Here is a 21,542-nt window from a genome sequence, read left to right on the forward strand (position 1 = left end):
AAGGAAGAAAGTAAACAAGAATAACAAAAACCAAATTGGTTTAATTTTTAAGGATTTCTGCATTGTATAGAGGACACAAAGTGAAAGAGGACCATATTACCAGACTTTGTATTTTGATTTGTTCATGTATTTAGAGTTATTTGTCAGCCGCATAAAAAGAGGGATGATATATGTAAAGAACAAAATTAACTTTCGGGTAAATTTTGCTAGTATTCCTTCCACCGAGAGAGAGCAAGCGGTGGACTATTAAGTCTTTCCTAAACATTTATCCACCACAAAATGCTCAGAGAAAACTTGAACCACCGAAGTCCCTGGAAGGTTAAGCTTCCTCACATCTTGTGTGTACACTTTACTGTCACATGAGAAGAGCAGTGACCATCTTTAATGGTTTACTGAGAGTCTCCAATGTTCGTTTGAGATGTTGGTAGAAAAGCTAAGTGGTTATGAAATGAATATGAGGGACAGGCTAAGGAAGAATCTATGCTTTGTTTTCACAAAGTAAATTATATCAGGCAAATTAACTCCATGAGAGAGTAAATGAAGAAATGCTAGTTCTCCAAAGGGGAGGATGATGCCCTTCAGTTATTGGTTGAGGACGGTGAGATAGGAGAGGATTAAGCAGCAGCTAATTAATTCAAAACAATACTAAACATGTTTTTACATTTATTACTAAAAGTAACACTGTATCTCTTCCCTAAAGTATCAGACCCCAGGCTCCTTTTCCATTAATACACCAGATAGAAAAACGATTTGGCGTAAAACATACCAGAAATCTGTAAAATAATCACGAATGTAACTTTCAAGAAGGAACAGTTCCCTAAGTTCACATGCACAGAAATGTGCGTTACTTACTTATAACTAGTTAAAAAAATTATCTGTAACAGCTCATAAACCCTTATCTGAAACTTTTGGGGCCAAATGTGCTTTAGAATTCTGCATTTACTGGATTTTAGAAAGGGGGTTTCTTAGATGCATTATATAAAACCCCCAGTGGGGTCTAACACTGCACCCTGTAAGCAAACATTAATATTTCCCCAGCAAAACGTACGAATACCCACACCTAATGGGATAAAGATCATATACAGCCTTCCACTAGTTCTAGCCAGGTTTGGCTGCCAGGTAAGACGTGGTGCCAAACTTACCGAAAACTTCAGGTTTTCATAGCTTTCTGGCTTTCAGAATTAAGAGAAGGGATTGTGGACCTGTACCACCAATATCAGAAGATAAATTTACTGTTAAACTTATGTTACAAGATTTTAAACTTAAAATAAAAAAGACAGTACCAAGTGCGTGGAGAATTTAAACATGTTTTATTGTCAGAGGATGTCATTTGATGAAGCTCCCCATCTCATTACATAGCTCCCACAAAACCTGTACAAAAAAACTGGCCTCTCGCAGAGACATAAAGTTACTGAAGGAGAAGACATATCACATCCCAAATCTGCATGTTCTTTTAATTATGAATACCGTGTATACTGCACTATAAAGTAATTCGTGGAAGGGCTTCCCTCATTACCTCTTACGTAATTTCACCCAGAATATAGAAGAGGTTTCTACTACTAAACCACCAGCATCAGTAGAACTGACAACGTACAGAAAATCACCTAAGCATGCATTCAGCAGTTAGGGCCCCGAGTCCAGCTATCGTCAAGGACAAGAATCACGTTCTACCTAAGGCGGTTCTTCCAGGCTGCAGTCACTAGACCGAGAGCAGCGTCCCAACTAGAGAGAAGGAAACTCGAACTCCCAGAAGCCCCCGCGCGGAGGCGGGGCGGGGGTTTGCCTGGCCCGGAACGCCGAGGCCCGAGCTCGCAGAGGATGGCGGGAACTGGAAGAGCGGCCGTCCGCAGTCCTCCCTCATACCCTTGCCCCCGCGACCCGGCCCCTCCTCAAGCCCTCTGCACGGTACCTGTCCCCAGGACTCTCTGTTCTCTTTCCCGCTGCAGCAGGGACGGTACTACCGGGTCTCAGATGGCAGCGCGGGGGCGACGACCCCGGGGCTGGGGAAGAGGGGAAACCTGGCCTAGCGGGCATGCAGCGCCTTGTCATGTCGGCGCCGCTGGCGACGGCGGCATGAGCTGTGGCAGGAGAAGTTGGGTGCGTGGTTGCCGTCTTGCTGCTGGGACTCGGGGAGGCTGTCGGAGCAGAGGTGGGCGGCACCCCCTTCTCTCTTCATGGCGGTTCCCTCTCTTCGGAAATGACTCCTGTGCGAGCGGGAAGGAACCTGAGGACCAACAAGGGGCGGGCCTTACCAGAAGAGTCACGTTCTGATTGGCTGGCACGGCCTTCATTCCTGTAGTGGTGCAATAGAAAGCCACAGACTCTCAGGCGGAGGCGGGGTTTGGGGAAGGATCGGGGAGAAGGAAAACTGCCCTCCAGTCACGTGCGTGGGGGGGGGGGCCGGGCGCGCGTCGTCGCGTCCGGGCTGCGGCTGTCTTGGCCGGTGCGCGGGGGCGGCAAGGCGCGGGTCGCCGTGGGCGCTGCGGCAGCTGCCGACACCCGCCTGGGTCGAGGGCGAGGGGCGAGGTTTGCACAATCAAACCCAAGCCCAGCAGCTGCCCTCGGTGAGCATGGCCAACATGTTGGGCTTCCTGTGTCCCACAGTTGTGCCTCGGAAATCCTCAGCTGTTCATTACATCCTCTCTTTAACATCTTAGGCCAAAGTGCCTGAATGCTGTCACCATTTCCTCGGTGGTCTGCACAGCCCAATTTGAAGACTTGTCCATTCTGTGAGAGTTCTTGTTAAGTGTCGTGGTGGATTCTTTCTCTCTCTTTTTTTAAGAAGGAAAGAAACACCCCCATTGAAATAAAGACTGTTTTGATTCCGCGAAAGCATTTTGTTTCTCAGCTGCTGAAACAAGTTACCCGTGAAGTTTCTGCAGCCAGATTCCTTGGAGATTTTCCAAAGGAACAGGGTCAGTTTTCGATTACCCATGTTAAGTGTGGACGGCATAGACTAGTGAAAGGCACCAGCAGTCACCAATCCTTTGTAAATGGCTTGTGCTTTGGAGGCTGTTAGCCAGGGTTTTCCTTACAAAGACTGATCAGAGTGTCTCTGAGCCTCGGTTTCCACGTCTATAAAATGGGTATTCTACTTTTCTGGATAATTGTAAACCATAAAAGAGATAAGCAATGTAGACTGCACAGTTCACAGTTTCTCACGTAATAAGTACTGAGCAAATTAGTGTTCCCTTTCCTTGGTTTTTTTAGACTGACTCTTACACTTTTACTGTAAAGTCTTCCAGAGACAGGTCAGATCTGTTATAGTAACTATTAACCAAAATATCAATCTCAAGGATGTCCAAGCTTTAATTGGCAGGCCTGTTCAATCAGTTGGATGGAACAAAATCTTAAATGACACAAAAGAATTTAGGCAGGTCTTTAAAGTTTATTGTACTGAGATTTAACTGCTTCCGTAGCTAAGCATGCCTGACTGACCTGAAGTTTACCTCCTTTCCTTCCCTGTTAGCCCTCAGGAGGAAGAGTTAATGAGGAATAAAGTGGCAAGTGGAGGGTAGAAGGTAAACAGTGAACATACAGGTCTCTCATTCATCCAAAAAACATATATGCACAGCCATATACTAGGTAGCAGTGACGTGAGAAAGGAAATACTAAAATAAGGGGCATTTTTCTGCTCCTAATAACTAAGAAGTTACTGTAGCTACCATTGTTCCTTACATAGAGGGTAACAGATGCTCAAAATGTGTTGAATGAATAATGACTTAAATGTTTGTTTATTAAGGGCTTTATACATGTATTGTTTACTATCTCTTGTATTAGTGTTTTCTGTTGGATGTTCTACACTAGTAAATTCCTGCTTCTATAACAGCACATCTACAAAACATTTAATCTGATTCGTTTCATTGCATGCTCAGTCCATAAAAAAGAGTAATGCATAAAAACATGTTCTGCATGATCAATTAGTTGCTTTTCTTGGATTATAGCATTTGAATCATCCAGCCTCCAAGGTATCCCTTTAAAGTCTGTAATCGTGCTGTCAGACAATAGTTTTCACGTTTTCTTAATCTGAGCAACAGATTATGGAGTTAAGTGAGGCAAGAAATCCCTTGATCAATAAATGGAGATGGAGTCATAATGAAAACACAATTTTAAGAATCTCTTCTTAACAGGGAAGTAGTTATCTAAATCCTCAATAAGCATCAAGGCTCTTCTTTGTTTAAGCTGTGTTTGAAAATGATACAGATTTGAGTTGCAGGGTGAAATATGCTCAACACACTAAGCAGAACTGCTGGGAGCCTCTAAGGCTCTTCCCGTCCAAGAGTGTTGGACAGTCTATTTTGTGTTTATATCCTTTCTCCCACTGTGAATGTGTACACATATACACCATACACACACCCACACACGCATGTGCACGCATGGTTCATGTAAGAGCTTTTTACACATTAATTTTTAGTGGGCCAGAAATAGATGGCCAGGAAGCTGTGCACTAGGTGAAAGATGTTAAAGAGCTCGGGTATTTGGATGTGAGGAGACAAGGGAAGAGAAAAACTGGGGTTGGGATGGGGGAGAGGATGATGGATAAAGTAGACAAGACTGAATTAGAGACTGAAGACAAAAACTTCAGCCAGGATTGGAAAAATAATTTGGAGAAATTAAGATCAGAGGACCATAAAGGCTAGTTTGAGAAGATTTCTGGGCATCGTGAGGAGGAAGCAAAGACCACAGGAAGGGAGTGGCTTCTATGCATGAAGCTTCTATGGGGTACAGCTCTGCTCGGTTTAGCACCCTGAGTTGTTAAGGACAATAGGAGGAGGGCCAACTCTAGCCTTGATGGGAAGGGATGGGGTAGCAGCAGAAACACTGTTACACGAACAACAGATCAAGTTTGCTGGGAGCCCAAGGCCACTGTGGGAGTCCTGAGAGGAGTGGCAGTATAACTGATGCCAGAGATCCCAAGCAGTCACAAGAGAGAAAACACCTTGGGCAGATTGGCTCTCCCAGTACCTTAGCAGGCAGGAACCAAGAGAACAAAAGGTTAGTGAGTTACAAAGAATGTTGCTAAAATGCAGGAAACTCTAAAAGTAACTTCTGATTCTGCAATAATGACCTGCTTCTGCTCTGAGATTGCTACAAACTCCAAGGCTTTTGTTGGAGGGTGCTCTAGGGCAGATAGTGAGACAAAGATGGGTTAGCTGCAGAGCTGCCTGCCTTTGGCCAAGAGTGTGTGTGCAGAGGGGAGGGCAGAGGGTGACCCGGGAAGGGGGATACAGAACAGACTCAGAGAAACAGGAAATAATTAACCTGAAAGCCTGACAGAGAAAAACAGACCACGTGATGACCTTAAGAAGGGAAGGCAAGCTCCAGTCTCAAGATCCACACAAATTACTTTACAAATGGATGCCGAACTCAAAACTGCCCAAGTGCTTGGAAAAAGCACTGGCTTGGTTTTAAGGGGTGGCTGGGGAAGAGCCAAATGTGATATAAAGTAATGTTATGTAACCTAAACTTCCTGGGAGTAATTAGTAAAACTGCAAGAGCAGATCTGATGTTAAGGAAAGTAAGTTTCTTGTTGTTTGATTATGGAAAGGTACAAGATGATGTTTCCCACTTTAAAACATGAGTAACATATTTTTGATTTTTGACATACCTGAATATTTCCTATACTATTATTTACTTAATATTTTTCTTTGTCACTTTTTAAACTTAAATATATTTTTAGAAGAAAACTGAAAATCATTTCCTTGACTGGAAAATCAGTGGGAAATTAAGTGGAAGCTAAATCTAGAAACTAATAATAACTGGAAAAGAAATATTGCCACATTTCTTCTAGAGTCATCTTGTTTACTAGTGGTGGTAGCCGTATAATACTCGTACATCTGAAATATAAGAGATTCTTTGGGAAATACTGGTTTTAAGGACTCCAGGTTGTAATCAAGTGTTTTTCACACACGGTTAGCAACCCATTAGAGGATTTTGAAATTGATATAATGGGTCACAGACCACACTGAAAAAAAATAGAATAGAGAATATCAGTGTACTGCACATAGTATACGGGTGTGTCTTGTTTTGCAAAACTTCTTCCATTGTATATACATTTTCTATGGTAGTGATGTAAAAGGTATTTCTGTGGCCCCGACTGGAGGCGGTAGTCAAAATGTTTGAAGGTCATTGCTGTAATCTATATTCCTATTTCACGCTTTTGTGTATCGGTGGCATTAAACAGCAGAAGCTGTTTGGGGGAAGAGAAATGGGCTGCCTTTGGCCCCTCCTGCTGGTGGGGCTGGTGGAGGAGACATAACTCAGGCTCTCCTTGCGCCTTTTTAATGCCGTGCCCTCCAGGAGTGGGAGAGACTTGCAGAGGGAGGCACACTGTCCCTCCAAAGAAGCTTGCCTGTACCCCTCCTGTGCTATAATGGCTTCTAGATGAGGCAGAGTGGTTGAGGTGGCCCTGTCAGTTCCTGCCCTGTCCTCTGTAATCTGGGGACTGCAAGTGAGAAATGGGAAAGAAGAGAGAGTGAGGCAAGAGGCAGAAAGATCTTATATCCCTTGTCCAACCTGCCCCTCACATAAAACCCCGCGACCCTGGAACTGGAGAGAGTCTATTGGGGATAATACATTTAATCTCACACTTTTGCGATGCTCTCCCCAGAATTCGACACACCTGTCATGACCCATGAGTCCTTTCTTCACTGGGCTCTGACCTGACTCTTCAGAGTCGTTCCCTAACACCACTAGCCTTAAGCTGTAAGCTTCTACACTACCAAGATACTGAACCTCTATGCCATGCATGATAAGGTGGCCTGCTGAGGATGTGTTTCTTTTAGCTCCCAAAGAGTTTTTAAAGATGTGGGGCAACATTTAAAAATCAAGATATTTCACACAAAATTCTAGATTTCTGGCTTCAAAAGATACAAAGAGGGGTCTCACACTTATGCCAAGAACCCCTTGGTAGGTAATATAAGTATGTGAATCAGGTCCATTTTCCTATCATTTACAGAGAGTTGAGATCAGAGAAATATTTCTTGACAACAACAATGACAGTGATGGCAAATACCTATTGGGTCTTACTAGGGTCAGAGCTGTTCCGAGCACTTTATGATTACTGACCCATTTAGGGTCAAATTCCTACAAATTAGGAAATGGTGGTGTTTGCCCAGTTTGCACAAGAATGAAGATAAATGGCACCTGGAATTCAGCCTCAGTGAGTAAAGAGGTGGGACTGTGGGAGAACCCGAGGGCACATTCCCCATTAAATGGGGACAGCCTCTCCAAGCCACAGTTTCCATGTGGCAATGTAGGCCCCATGTTTCCTCCTCTCCTCTCAGCATCAAACCCCAGGAGTGGTGAGGTGGGAAATGACATAGACCTGCAGTAGAAGTCTGCTGTCTCCTAGTTGAGCTGCCCTAGATGTTTTGTTATATACCCTAACATTTGTTTGTTGCTATAGTTCTGTGAGATTGTGCTCTCTTAAAGGGAATGTCTCTTGGAGCCAAAAGAGTTGGAAAGAATGAGTGCTTTTGGTGTTCAGAGTATTAACAGGGAGTAGGCAGGATTCTCACTCAGGGTTTCTTAAACTTAAAGAAATTGCTGATCAAGACATATGGGCATTTAAAAAGACCAATGATAGTATCTATCAAAAATATAAAATGTCCATCTCCTTTGATCCAGCAATTCCCCTTCCAATGTACAAAGATGGATGTATAAAGGTATTCATTGCAGCACTGTCAGTAGCAAAAGACTGAAAGGGAACTAATTAGTCCAGCAAGAGAGGACTAGTTAAATAAATTATGTTACATCCATACAATAAAATACTGTGCTGCAGTTAGGAAGTCTGAGATAGACATACAGGATGTGGTGTGGTTAAATGTGCAGGTCCCAGGGTCCCACTCCCTGGGTTCAAATTCCGGCTCTGCTATTTAGCAGATCTGTGACCTTGGGCAAGTTACCTAATCTCTCTGTGCTACTGGCCTCATCTGTAAAAGGAGGTGACAATAATACCTGCCTCATAAATTTTTGTGAGTTTTAAGTAAGTTAATACAAGTAAAGTTGTTAGAACAGTGCCTGGCATATAATAAGAAGTGTGAGGTTTAGCTATTGTTACTTGCTATTGTGACTTTGTTCAATTAACACTTGTCAAGTAGAGCCCTGGGTTAAGTAGAGCCCTGGGGTGTTGGGTGGTTAACAAAAGACCACAAGGGAAATTGAAATAGAGAAATTTATTTCTCACAGGTCCTGGAGAAAGTACATGGCATGCCTTTATGGGCCACACGGGGAGTTCAAAGCAGGGTGCAGGCCTGGGACACATGCCTTTACTAGGGTTCATGGGTGGAGGGCTTTAGGGTTCTTGGACTAAGGCTTTGTCAGTTCAAACCAAAAAGAGCCAGGTTTTGATAAGCTCTGCATGAGTGCACAAGGGGAAGGCCCTGGGAGGCAGAGGACACTGTTTACCACAAGGGCTGCTGGAGGAAGGTTACATTTACTTGTGACTCTGCGGGCTGTTATCTAGGCATGCGCTTGGGAGGGCTAGTGTCAGGTCAAGGCCTCTGCAGGCTGCTTGGCCACACAAAATGGATGCTGAGGCAGCAAAACTCCCAACACTTGAAACAATATAAACTGGTATGGAATAATCTCTAAGATATAGTAAATGAAAAAATTAAGTTGCAGAACAGTGTATGCTACAGTGTATACATATACTATGTTATTATTTTGTATAAATAAAAGAGACTATTTACATGTATATGCCAAGACTATCTCTGGAAGGACGCTGTACTTTCCAAGTGACTTCTAACTGCAGCATAGTGTCCTATTGGATAGATGCACTATAATTTACTTAAGCAGTCCCCAATTGCTGGACCAGTTAGTTCCCTTTCAGACTTATGCTACTAATAACGCTGCAACTAAAACCTTTATACTTCCATCTTTATGAATATAGAAGTACACCTCAAAGATATATTGGGAAGGGAATTGCTGGGTCAAAGAACATGTGCATTTTATATTTTTGATAACATGGACCATTGGTCCTTTTAAATGTCCAGCTTGATCATAGGTAAAGAAGCTCATAACAGCAGTTGCCTCTGGAGAGAGGTTTTCCCCTATTTGTGAAATTTAGATTTTACCAGGTGCATATGTATTTTTCCAAAGAAACATGTATCTCTATGTCTATCTGTCTTAAAGTAAAAGAACCAATGGTTTTAGATGAAAAGTGACACTAATTGTTACATTAATTGTTTTCAATGAAGACCTTGCCAGATATCCTCTGCTGTTTCTATTAGCCTCTGCTCATTTCTCCTGTATCTCCCTTCCATAGGACCTCGCTGCCGACACCTCTACCTGGTTCCTACCCTCCTTGTGGGCACTGTAGCAGCCATTAAGTTATGTTGCCTGACAAGGGATTTGACAGCACAAACATTTGTTGAGTTCTCAAACTCAATGTGTCTTAAACATAACTTACTATCTTTCCTCCCTGACCTCCAAATTCGATGCTCTCTCTTCCTGTATTTCTTATCTCAGTGAATGGTATTGTCATCTCCCCTCTCCTGTCACCCAAGCCAGAAACCTGGGAGTCCTGTTAACCCCTCCCCTCTGTCTCCCTCAGCATCCATCTGTTATCAGTCAACAAATCATAGTGATTCTGCGCCCTAAATATCACTTGTATCCTTCTCTCTCTCTCTTTTTTAAAAAACACATAGCTCATTCCTTTTTATTACTCAATAGTATTCCATTGTATAGACTCACTACAGTTTGTTTATCCATTCACCTACTGAAGAACATATTAATTCCTTCTTGTTTGGGCAATTCTGAGTACAGCTGCTGAAAACATTCATGTGGAGGTTTTTGTGTGGGCATAAATTTTTAAATCAGTTGGGTAAATAGCTTTGAGTGCAACCGCAGGATTATATGGTAAGACTGTTTTGCTTTGTAAGAAACTACCAAATTGGCTTTCGAATTGGCTCTACCATTTTCCATTCCCACCAGAAATGAATGAGAGTTACTGTTGCTCACATTTTGCCAGAAATTGATATTTTTATGATTTAAAAAATTTAGCCATTCTAGTTGGTGTGTTTCCTTTCTTCTGTTTTAAAAATACAGTTTCCCATGTTGGGGCCTCAGATGGTCTTTACCATAATATTCTCTTTCTGAACCTTTCCAAGCACCAAATTCTTACTTTGTGTTCTTATGACCAGAGCAGAAACAAACCTTTCCTGGGTAGTTGGGAACAGGAAAATATGCTTTGTTTCTGTTTTGTAGAGCAGAGCCTAGAAATGCCGTGCCTGATTTTCCAGAGGCCCTTAGAGTGCTGCTGGCTTAGATCACAAATGAAAAATTCAGATGTGGACAGGTGTGAAAGTCAGGGGATCAGCCTGGGGGATTCTGGGTGTCTCCAGTTCAGCAGAACAAATGGCAAAACAACAGGTGTCCACAGATGTACCAATCCATGAGGCACTTATACCCAGAGCTCAGTTTCAGATCGAATTCTCTCATGAAATCTGCCCCCTCTTTGAGGCCCCCATCACCCAGTGTCTGTAGGGCTTGGGAAATCATGCATTTTGCTGGCCTTACGTTACAGGTACCAGGAGGTTATGGGTGACTCACCCGGGATAAGCTGGCTTTAGGACTCAAAGTTCTGACATTTTCAGGCTGTTTATTAGTCACAGAATGTTGCAGCCTACCTATAGATATTGCATAATAATTAAAAACTATGACTGAAGCAAATGCTCAGGAGTGACCCGATAGGACAGAGACTTGTGGAATAGGGAACCCAGTCTAGGGTCCTCAGAGTCACAGAGTGCTCTCTTGAAATAAGAAGACATTTTCAGGTAGAGGAAGAAGGAATACTATGGGAAAAAAATCAACGTGACTTTCCCTAGTTTGGGGATCAGAAACGGAGTTGGTGAACTTTGGAAGTTAGCATTCCATGGAAAGAAAGCAGAGCCAGGGACTACTAAAGTAAGATCTTTGTAAGCTTTGGACCACCCTACATTTGTTCTTATTGTGTTCCCTGTTTGCTTCTTGGAGTGATGGCAGAAAACACTTAAAACCAAAGAGGCCTGTGTGCTGGTCATCAGGAGCACTAGCAGAACAGGGAGCTTAGGGAACTACGTGTTGCTCTTTAGCCAACATAGGTGGTGGTATGGCAGCCTCCAAAAGAGAGGGAAGCAGGTTGAATACCTGGGTCTGCTGCAAAGGAGAGCTTTCAGTGAGTTACACGGTGGGAGGGAGAAGTTGGTCCTGAGAAAGGCCTGAGCCGAGCAGCAGCAATTTCATGTGTGAACGAGGTTGCTCATAGCAGCACTGTCTGTAATAGAAAATTGGAAACAACCCAAGTGTCCATCAATAGGGGGTTGCTAAATAAATTGTGGAACAGCTTTACTATGAAATACTATACAACCATTAAAAAGAATGGAGAAGATATAAATGCTGATATGAAAAGATACCTGAGATATGTTGTGAAAAAAGAGAAGTGCATAATAGTATGCATATAGTAAAATCCCATTTCTATATGGTGTTTCCTTTTAAGGTTAGGCATATAATATGTATTTACATATTGTATGTATCTGGACAATGTCTGGAAGGAAATACGTAAAACTGTTAACAGTGCCCCACCCCTGCCCTCTGGGATTGGGACTTTGGGGAAATATCAGGGAATTATTTCTTTCAACTTTATAATCTTGATTCTGTTTGAAAGTTTTAAAAGGCATTTATAATTTTTTTCTTTTTTTTTTTTGAGGAAGATTAGCCCTGAGCTAACTACTGCCATTCCTCCTCTTTTTGCTGAGGAAGACTGGCCCTGAGCTAACATCTGTGCCCATCTTCCTCTACTTTATACACAGGACACCCACCACAGCATGGTGTGCCATTCGGTGCCATGTCCGCACCCGGGATCCGAACCGGAGAACCCTGGGCCGCCGAGAAGGGTAACGTGCGAACTTAACTGCTGCGCCACCAGGCCGGCCCATCCATTTATAATATTTAAAAATTCTTTTTTTGTAAAGCTTTTGAGGGTTTCGGCCAGGCAAATTTCAGGATTTATGATATTTGGAAGCCTGTCCCTCAATGCTGATTTCAATAGCAATATGGACTTCAGTTTTCTGGTGTCTTCCTTCACCCCGGGTGGTGGACAAAATTGCAGGGGTAGTGTATGTTCTTTTCACACCCATGTGCAATATTTACAATGACCATGTTCTAAGCTACAGCAGGATTCAACAAGATGCCGAAGAACTGATAGGATATAAATAACATTCTCTGTCCACAGGGCAATAAAATGAGAAATCAGTAACAAAATACCATATTTAAGTAATAGTTAAATAACCAGTTTAAGACATAGTCCAACTCTAATTCTCCAACAGTGATGACATAAAGGAAAAACTTGTAATCATGACTTTTCTCTGGTTTTTATCGTCACCCTTAATTATAATGAGGATATTTGCTGCTCCTAAGTTGAACTAGCTGTGAACAAATGAATGAGTCAATTTATTTATTTATATCTCCTCTCTTTCCATAGTGAATTGAAGGCAGTTCAGTCACTTGTGAACTCAATTCTGAATCTGGAGGGACCTTCCTTGTCAGTAGTTGTGACGCTAATGTATTAAAGCCATGAAATTCCCCTAAGATGCTAACCCTGGGCTCCAGGCACCTGCATTTGAAGAATCCTGTTTTTCTCTGGAGAGGAACCCACACCTGCCAGTCACAATAATGCTTAGATACTGACACGGACAGATGCCCAAGATATATCTTATGTGAAAAAAAACAAGTTGCAAGGGCCGGCCCAATGGCATAGTGCTTAAGTCTGTGTGCTCCACTTTGGTGGTCTAGGGTTCGAGGTTCAGATCCCCAGCCTGGACCTACACACTGCTCATCAAGCCATGCTTGATGCGTGCCCCACATACAAAGTAGAGGAAGATTGGCACAGATGTTAGCTCAGGGACAATCTTCCTCACAGACACACACACACACAATTAAAAAAAATTTTTTTTTTAATAAAAAAAGTTGCAAGACAATGTGTATTATACATAGTGTTAAGTGGCCTAGTTTACAAACCAGGCATAGGCTTGGGGCATGAAGAAAGAGAAAAAATGTTTTGAAAGAATATATATGTATATTTTAAAGTACTGAAATAATAAAGGAAAAATCAAAACTTTGACTTCCATATATTCATTTACTGTTTAGTATTTTAATTTTGAATGAGACATGGGTGGGGTAGGTGGACAGCATAACCATTCCTAGGTTTAGGGTTGCTTAAATTCTGAGTCTGATTTTATGATATTAATTTTGTAAAATTTTACATATATGTGCGTATATATTAAATGTTCCCATATGCAGAGAAAGCAATCTGGATAAATACACCTCAGCTTAAAAGTGGTTATCTCAGGGCTGGCCCCGTGGCCGAGTGGTTGAGTTCTCGTGCTCTGCTTCAGCGGCCCAGGGTTTTGCAGGTTCGGATCCTGGGCGGGGACATGGCACCGCTCATTAAGCCATGCTGAGGCGGCATCCCACATGCCACAACTAGAAGGACCCACAACTAAAAATACACAACTATGTACCGGGGGCTTTGGGAGAAAAAGGAAAAATAAAATCTTTAAAAAAAGTGGTTATCTCTGTAGGATAGAACTTTAATTTCTACCTCATGTATTTCTGTAACTTTTGACAGTTTTACAATGAGTAAGAGTTATTTTTGTAATCAGGAAAACAATGAAGATTAAAAACAAAGCAAAACAAATTTATTTTAGGCAGTGTGCAGTTGAGCCTTGTCTGGGAATGTCACTCATCGATGGTGTGCTTGTGTGGTCTTACTGCCCATTTTCAGCTAGTGAGATGTTGCTGCCAAACTCACGGACAAAATCTTTCCCACAAGCCCAGCCTGAAGGCTTACCCTTGATTTATTGCACTTTCCTATGATTTCTTTGCATCCTTCTGCTGCCACTCTGATCCCTGGCCACACTCTACCTGTTCCCTTATCCAGCTGGGCTCGGTGGACACTCATCTGACTATTAAGATTCCTAACTCTGGGGCCAGCCCTGGTGGCATAGTGGTTAAGTTTGGCGTGCTCTGCTTTGGCAGCCCAAGTTTTGTTCCCCAAGCCTGGACCTACACTGCTCTGTTAGCGGCCATGCTGTGCTGGTGGCCCACATACTAAAAGAACAGAAGAAGACTGGGATGGATGTTAGCTCAGGGCAAATGTTCTGCAGCAAAAGAAAAAAAAAAGATTCCCAACTCTGTTTTTCTCTTTTCCAGCTTGACTTGACCTCTGGAATTGACGTTAATGCAGACTTTCTAATAAAACTGTACTTCATTTTCCTGTGTAAACAGGCCTTCTGGTCATTTTCTTGTGTGATTCAGAACTTTATGTAAATACTCCGGCAAGCTGGATGAATGCAAAATGTGGGCATGATCAATTAAACATATTGAGCACAGTAAGTTCTTAAAGCTGTGTTTGGATGGGAGATGGCACTGACAACCATGCAGAGGATGCTCACCAGTTTCCTGACAGTTTAGGGATGAAGGCTAAACCAGCAGATCAGAGGAACAAGACAAAGGTGGCCAGCTGGCAATGAGGAGATTGCAGTGTTGGGGAGGTGAGGGTATCGGTGGTGATGAGGGGTTTTGACTGCTGAGTGACTTCTCCGGGTGGAGAATTCATCAGGGTCTGGAGTTTCCTGAAGACTAAGGCTGTTGAGACCAACTGGGATTTACTGGGCTTTAGCTAATCCTTGGCTTGGAGACACACAGATTACCTGTCTGGCCTGTTTGTTGGTGTGTTATACAGAGACCAAAACCCAGCAAAAGAGAGGCCTGGGAGAGCAGAACCCCTCTTAAGTGGAAGGACCCTTCCCCAAGGTAAAGCTGATGGCAACTCAGAGTAGGTTTTACTTGATGAATAGTTTGCCACCCAAGGAGAGAGAGAGAGATTGGGAGAGAGAATGAAAGGGGAGGGGTGGCAGCCCAGTGAGCGCTTCCAGTTACCATATGAGAAAGGAGTCAAGAGCCAGGCCCTGGAGCCAAACCTTGTGACACCTGTGTGACTCTTAACTGTGTGTGCCTCTCCCAACTGTGTGTTGTTTATGTTTTTCCATGTCTGTTTCCAAGGTGATTAGCAGTAAATCAGTATCAGTAAAGGAGCAAAAACTTTAAAATAAAATGTGTTTGTCCTTGGCAGCAGCAAGGAAGGGGGAGCTGGGGAGGCTGGCAGAGGCACCTCCCCAGGGAGATAAAAGCATCCTGGGCCCCAGGGCCCACTGCGAGAAGGTGAACGAGATCTGGACCTGGCAGCAAGCTTGCATCGAGGAGGGCCTTGGGGCCTTTGAAAAAAAAAAAGCCCTCTCCTGTGGGGTTTTCTCACTGCTACCCTCATTTTACTTATCCCTCTATTGTGGCACTTATTTCCCACCTAATAGGAGATCATAAATTACCCTGTGGCTATTTGCTTTTATATTTCCAGCTAGATGTTAGAATGAAACGATGCCTCACATGTTCCTGTATTCCCAAGAGCCTGGTACAGAACTGGGCATGTATCAGAGGCTCAATGTACCTGCATTTTTTTAATTAAAAAGAATTTTATATACACATATATCGTGTATAAAGCTGCCCTTTTTGTTGGCTCTTTTTCCTTGGCTCTCCCTCCTCATGTTCATATGGTCGTATACAAATAGAATGCACACACACAAATATATATAGTTTTTTGTCAATATATATTTTAAAAAATATAATTATGTCACCTCATACACTTTTCTGACTCTCGCTTTTCTTCCTCAACAATACCTCTTGGAAATCTACCAAGTAAATTTCTGTAGTCCAAGGTGTGGCTATAAATGTGCTGTAATGTATTCAAAATGTGGTTATGCTGGAGCCCTGGCTCTCTGGAGCTGATTGTTCACGTCTCTTCCCAGTCTGGCATTTGGTGACGTCAGGCTGGTAGCTTGAAGTTGGGCATGGTGGGAATATTTACACCATAGAAATCTGCTTTTTCCTGGTTTTACTAGCATACCACTGATCCCTACTAATGGGTTTTGGTTTGTTTCTATTTTTTGTGGGGTGAGTGGGGGCATGAGGGGAGAATGGCCAGTACAAATAAACAATGCTGATACACACACATACACATACAAACACATGTATATATCTCTATCTATCTCCTTATGTACTGGAGTTTTCATTTCTATGGGATATGAGTGGGATTGACGGGTCAAAGGGAATAGATATTTTCAATTTCAAAAGATGTCGCCAGATTATAAAGGGTTGTAAAAATTTACAATTCTACCAGCAATGTAAAAACTGTTCCATGCATCCCTGCTAGCAGTGGAAATTACTTTCCTTTTAAATTTTGCTAGTTCAAAAGGTGTAAAATAATCTCGTTGTACTTTAATTTGCATCTCTTTGAATACTAATAATTTTGAGCTTGTTTTCCTATGCGTGTTGACCATTTAAATATGCTCTTTTGTGAGGTGCCTTCTAATAACTTTTGCCCATTTTTCTATTGGGTTCTTTGTCTCCTTCTTGTCCATTTATAAATGCTTTTTGTTTATTGTTGTTTTTAATTATCTGTCTGTCTTGTACATTGTGAATATTTTCCCCCAAATCTATTGTTTGTCTATTGACTGCTTATTTTATCTATTGCCATACGAAAGGTTTTTTTAAATTGTTACAAGGTAAAATATGTCTATATTTTCTTTTATAGCTTGTGGATTCCAGTCTTGGTTTACAAAGCCCCCACTCTCCCCCGACACTGAGCATGTAGACTCTAAATTTTCAAGATTGTTATTGTCTTATTTCTTACATTTGTCTTTAATCTGTATGGAGTTTATATTTGTATGTGGTATAAAATAAGAGTCCAGTTTTATTTTCTTCCAGATGGAAGTTGTCTTGCTACCATTTATTAAATAATCCATCGTTTTTCAGGGAATTGAAATATCAACTATGTCATGTAGTAAATTCTCATATATATATATATATACACTTCATCTATTTCTGGGTTCTCTATTTTATTCCACTGATGCATTTATCTATTCCCATGCCTATACCAAATTGATTTAATTACAGTAGTTTTATAGTACACTCTGACGTCTGGTAAGACAAATCTCACCTTTTATTTTTCTTTTTCACATTTTTATTTGCCATTCTAAAGCATTTATTTTTCCGTATAACTTTAAGATCATTTAATTTTCTCCCCAAATAAAAACATTTTTGTTATCTAATTAGAATTGCATCAAATGTGTACATTAATTTTGGAAAAATTGACATTTTCGTTAATATTCTTTCCAAAGGTATTTACTGAGTACCTACTTTGTGACAGGCCCTGAGGGTATAGCAGTGAAGAAAACAGACACGTCTCTGCCCTCTTTGAGTCCAGGTTATTTTTTAAGTAAATAAATGGCCCAGTGGTTCCACTCTTGGGTATATACCCAGAAGAAATGAGGACTAACATCCACCAAAAGATGTGTACAATAATGCTCAGGGCAGCTTTATGCATAATAGACAAAAACTGGAAGTAACACTAATGTCCCTACCATAGAGTGGATAAATAAATTGTGGCATATTTATGTGATGGAATATCACACAGCAATGAGAAAAGAATGAACTACTGATACCCACAACAACATAGGTGAATCTCACAGATATTATGTGGAGCATACAAAGGTGAACATAGAAGAGTACATACTCCATGATCCCATTTATTTGAGGTTCAGAAATAAGGAACACGTTATCTAGAGACAGGGTAGAATAGTGGCTACTTCTGTGGGCTAGATGCATGTTTACTGTGAGGGGACACAAAGGAAACCTCTGGGGTGGTGGTCATGCCTTACATTTGATCTGGCTCATGATTACACAAGTACATATATACGTTCATCAAACCATACATTTGTGAACCATCCACTTTACAGTTTGTAAGTTATACTTCAATTAAAACAAAAAAGAATAAAAGGGAAATTCGTCCTTACAGAATTGCCACCTCCCCTTCAGGGTCCCTAGGATGAGCAGCCATCTGCCCACCTCTGTCTTCTGCTTTCTCCATCTCTGAAAAACTGAGTTTTCCAGTGCTTTCTAGGCTGGGCTGTTGCAGTCTTGAAGTGCCTGCAGCTGCTGTTCATGTCACGCTCTTCCAGAGCCCTCCCCGCTTTTTAAAAAATATGTTTAAAAACATCTCTTGATGGAATACAGCACAGTATTGTGGAAAAGCAGCAGACCTGGACCAGCCAGCTCAAACACCCTCTCCCCCACTGGTCAATAAGAAACCCTAGGTTTTTGTGCCTTACCCCCAAAAGAGTTATAAAGTTCAGTAAGTGCCTGGAAAGCAGGCAAGACTCTGCGATGCAATCTGGATCCCCCATTACCAATTTGCTTTGCTCACCCACCGTGATGGCTGGGCCTTATGCTTCCTAGGGGGAAATGAGCAGTTTGAATGCCCCCTCCTTCTCCCTTCTCCCATCTCACCCACTCTCTTCCCTTTGTTCTCCATAAATGGTTCGCTGATGTGGGGGTGCCTGCATTTGCGGCTCTTTGGGGAGAAAACTTTGAGCCAAACTTGGGGTTCACATGTAACCCCAAAATTGTTAACGTCGGTTGCAGCCCGCAGCGGTTACAAAAGGCAGATTACCATGCAGTGCAGCTGAGTTGTAGTTATTTCATGCCATTGTGTATTTCCGCCCTCTAGGGTAGTGACTCACTGCTTTCCAGTTCAATGTGAGGACATGTCCCACGGTGTTGACTGCCTGATGCTCCTGGAGGACATTCCTAACCCACCACTCACCAAGTTATTAGAAATCTCACTCCGAAATCACTAATCCCCAAATAGCCTCTGTTCTCTCAACTGCTGGCTTCCTTGCTTTGATTTTATGCACAGTAGTTCTAAACTCAAGGCCAAAAATTCTACCCCATGCCGAGCCACTTTCAAAGGAGAACCAATATGCTAAGACTAGAGGGGGATTTGAATAGCGGCTAATTGTCAGTTTGTCTAGTGAAAAAAGCTTCCTCTCTCCCCCAAGCGGGCTGGTTATTTGTTAAAGTTTGCTCGGGTTTTGGAGCACCTCGCTGTTAGGGGCAGCTCAGACTCAGCAGTTTTAATTATTAATCAGGTCAAAGGCTGATGACAATTTTTCTTCTCTTCAGGGGAGGGTCTTGGAAGTTCACAAGAGGGGATGTCCAAGCCCTTGTCCTGTGATGGGTGAAAAGGAGGGAAGTGATTCAAGCCAGACCAGTCCCGAGTTCTTAATGGTTCCTTGCCCTAGACAGACTGGGTTGGAAAGTTGCTTACTCTGCCTCTGGCTTGATTATAAGTGAATATAGGTCTTCATCCTTTCCGGGGGGTTGTGGCTTTCTGAGTTGAAGAAATCCCAGACTTGACAGCCTATATGAAAGTGTATCCTGTAATATAGACCCTTGCAAATTGGAGGGCAGACAAGGTGATATGCTCTTCAAATTTGGCCACTTTGGGGCATCAGCTCACTCAGGTAGGGGTGGGGTAGGGCTCCTCTTTGCTCCAGCACACTTTGGGAAAGGCACGAGGCTTTTTGCAGTTGGGGTTTGAACGTTTCCAAATATGCTGACTCTATTCCTGTCCTGCCTCCCACGCTTCTCTCCTGGTCTCTCTGGCTCTGCTTTCTCTTTTTGGCCTGAGACCCCAGCTTGACAAGATCCAGAAAAGTCTCCTTTCCGACAGCCATTCTGCAGGATTCCAGCAGGCCCCGCCTCCTGTCTTCTGCTGCCCCTGTTGCTAGGCAGATTCCCCTGTTGCTAGGCCACCACTGCTTCTTCCCTGCCTCAGAAAGAGGCACAAATTCCCGGTGACCCACTCAACCGTTCACCTAGCCATATGCTGACAAGACAAGTGGGTCCTAAACACCTACTATATGTGAACCCCCATGCCCAGTGTAGACCAGTTCCAAATGGGAGAAGAGGCAGCAAACTGGGGTGTCAGACACAGAGGTGAGCAGTTGTCTTGGGGGGTGTGGGGCCGGCTGTCTCCTGGGGGGGGTTTCTCAGGGGTCAGCCATTAACTTGGAGACTTTTCTCTGGTCCAAGGTCTGACCCTCAGCCTTACAAGCTCTGAAAAGTCATCTTACCTGCCACCAGAAACAGAACCTTGTCCTGGTAATAAAAGCGTATTCATCAGGCTCGAAAGACCAATGCCTAAAACCAGAATGCGAATTTATTAATTTATAATGAGAAGTCTGTCACATGGATCTAGGATACTCCTGCAGGCATCACCGTCTCTCTGAGGAGGCAGACTTTTCTGGAAACAATGGCATTGCTGAAGGATATTGGAGAGTTGCTATGGAGCATCAGTTTGCATAGGAAAGGGAGTATTTCTATATTTATATCTATTTGAACCTTCTTACAATTTGCTAGATGTATACAAAATGCTAGATGTTTTACAGATGTCATTTTATTAATTTCTCACATCAGCCACGAGAGGGAGCTACAAACAGTCAAACCCATTTCACAGAAAGAAAGCAGTTCAGGTTAAAATAACTGAGATTATCCAGCTAATAGGTGACAGAACCAGGGTTTGAACCCCAAACTCACAGTTGGACTAAGAGATCCCAGCTACCTGGCAATGGTGAGATGACAAATTAGGTTGGAGGTGAGTTGGATAATGGACACTGAGGTGCTGGTGAATCAACCAGATGGAAATTTCCTATAAGCGATGGAATGTGTGGAAATGGAACTCTGCTGAGCCTAGATCTAGAGATGGCAGAGAGTGGCATCAACTAGCATATGCCTCACATCTTCTGGAAGTGCTCTGAGAGAACAACTTCTAAGTTCTTATTGATAGTGGAGAAATATTTGTGCTTTTTCAGTCCACTGTAGTGATAGAATGCAGAAAGTTCATTTGGGCCCAATAGGCATCTGAATGGGGTAGGACGGGGCACCTGAGGGAATTGCCAGGGCTGGGAGCTCAGAGGAAAAAGGCTCCTAAGATAGTGGCTCCACCACTGTCTTGCCAGTCAGCTCCCAACTCAAGAGGCCCTGCACCTAACCAGACCAAGGGACCAAGATCTTAACTTTAAGGAAAGGCAGAGGCAGCCTTGGGGAGAAGATGGCATTCATTGAGTTCTCTGGAAGGGGCAGCCTGGAGCCTTTGTGAGGAGAAGGCGAGAGAAGAGTGCCTTCCTTGTCCAGGGGCCTGGTCAGGAGCCCCTACCACAGGGCGGAGCAGACATGCCACACAACCCAGATCAAGGCAGGGGCTTGGGTGGCAGGTTCTGAGAGCAATTAAGAGCTCAATCTGGCATGGCGTTGGTGTTAACCTCTATCTCTGGCTAAACTGTGAGCATCTTTGTTCTGTAACCAGACCTTAAAGAATTAAGGAAGAGTGAGAAGCAAGGGTGTGGGTGTCCAGCAACCTTAGCTTTTCTTTCCTCCCTGCCTTCCTTCTTATTCACTTATTCTTGCAACAAATTTTCCTGGGACTGGAGTCCTTCTGGGAGAAGGAATCTGTGCTCTATAAGCTGTCTGTTGCTCTGCTTTTGTAATTTACTTTTTTGGCTTTCCCCCCAGTTTCCTAGTGAAGTGCTTTTTGAACAATCTCAGCCTTGTCTGGATGCCTGAGATTTGCCCACATTTGGGCCAAGAGACTCAGGGGTTCCAGG

General features: G+C 42.9%; 1 protein-coding gene across 4 annotated transcripts in view; it reads right to left on the reverse strand.

Moving 5' to 3' along the window:
- Nucleotides 1-2,222, reverse strand: part of SLF2 (SMC5-SMC6 complex localization factor 2) — a 42,385-nt gene extending 40,163 nt beyond the window's left edge. For 2 of the 4 annotated variants that reach the window (XM_044752471.2, XM_044752478.2), the window contains exon 1: nucleotides 1,910-2,210. In XM_044752471.2, coding sequence (XP_044608406.1) covers nucleotides 1,910-2,049 — 140 coding nt within the window. In that variant the 5' untranslated portion in view covers nucleotides 2,050-2,210. Of the gene's footprint in view, nucleotides 1-1,710 lie in introns of those variants that run through there. The other 2 variants (XM_044752469.2, XM_014842052.3) reach the window with 2 other exon arrangements.
- Between the last annotated feature and the right edge of the window lie 19,320 nt (nucleotides 2,223-21,542).

Source organism: Equus asinus, chromosome 2 (assembly GCF_041296235.1).
Source record: "Equus asinus isolate D_3611 breed Donkey chromosome 2, EquAss-T2T_v2, whole genome shotgun sequence".
In the NCBI taxonomy this organism is placed as follows: domain Eukaryota; kingdom Metazoa; phylum Chordata; class Mammalia; order Perissodactyla; family Equidae; genus Equus; species Equus asinus.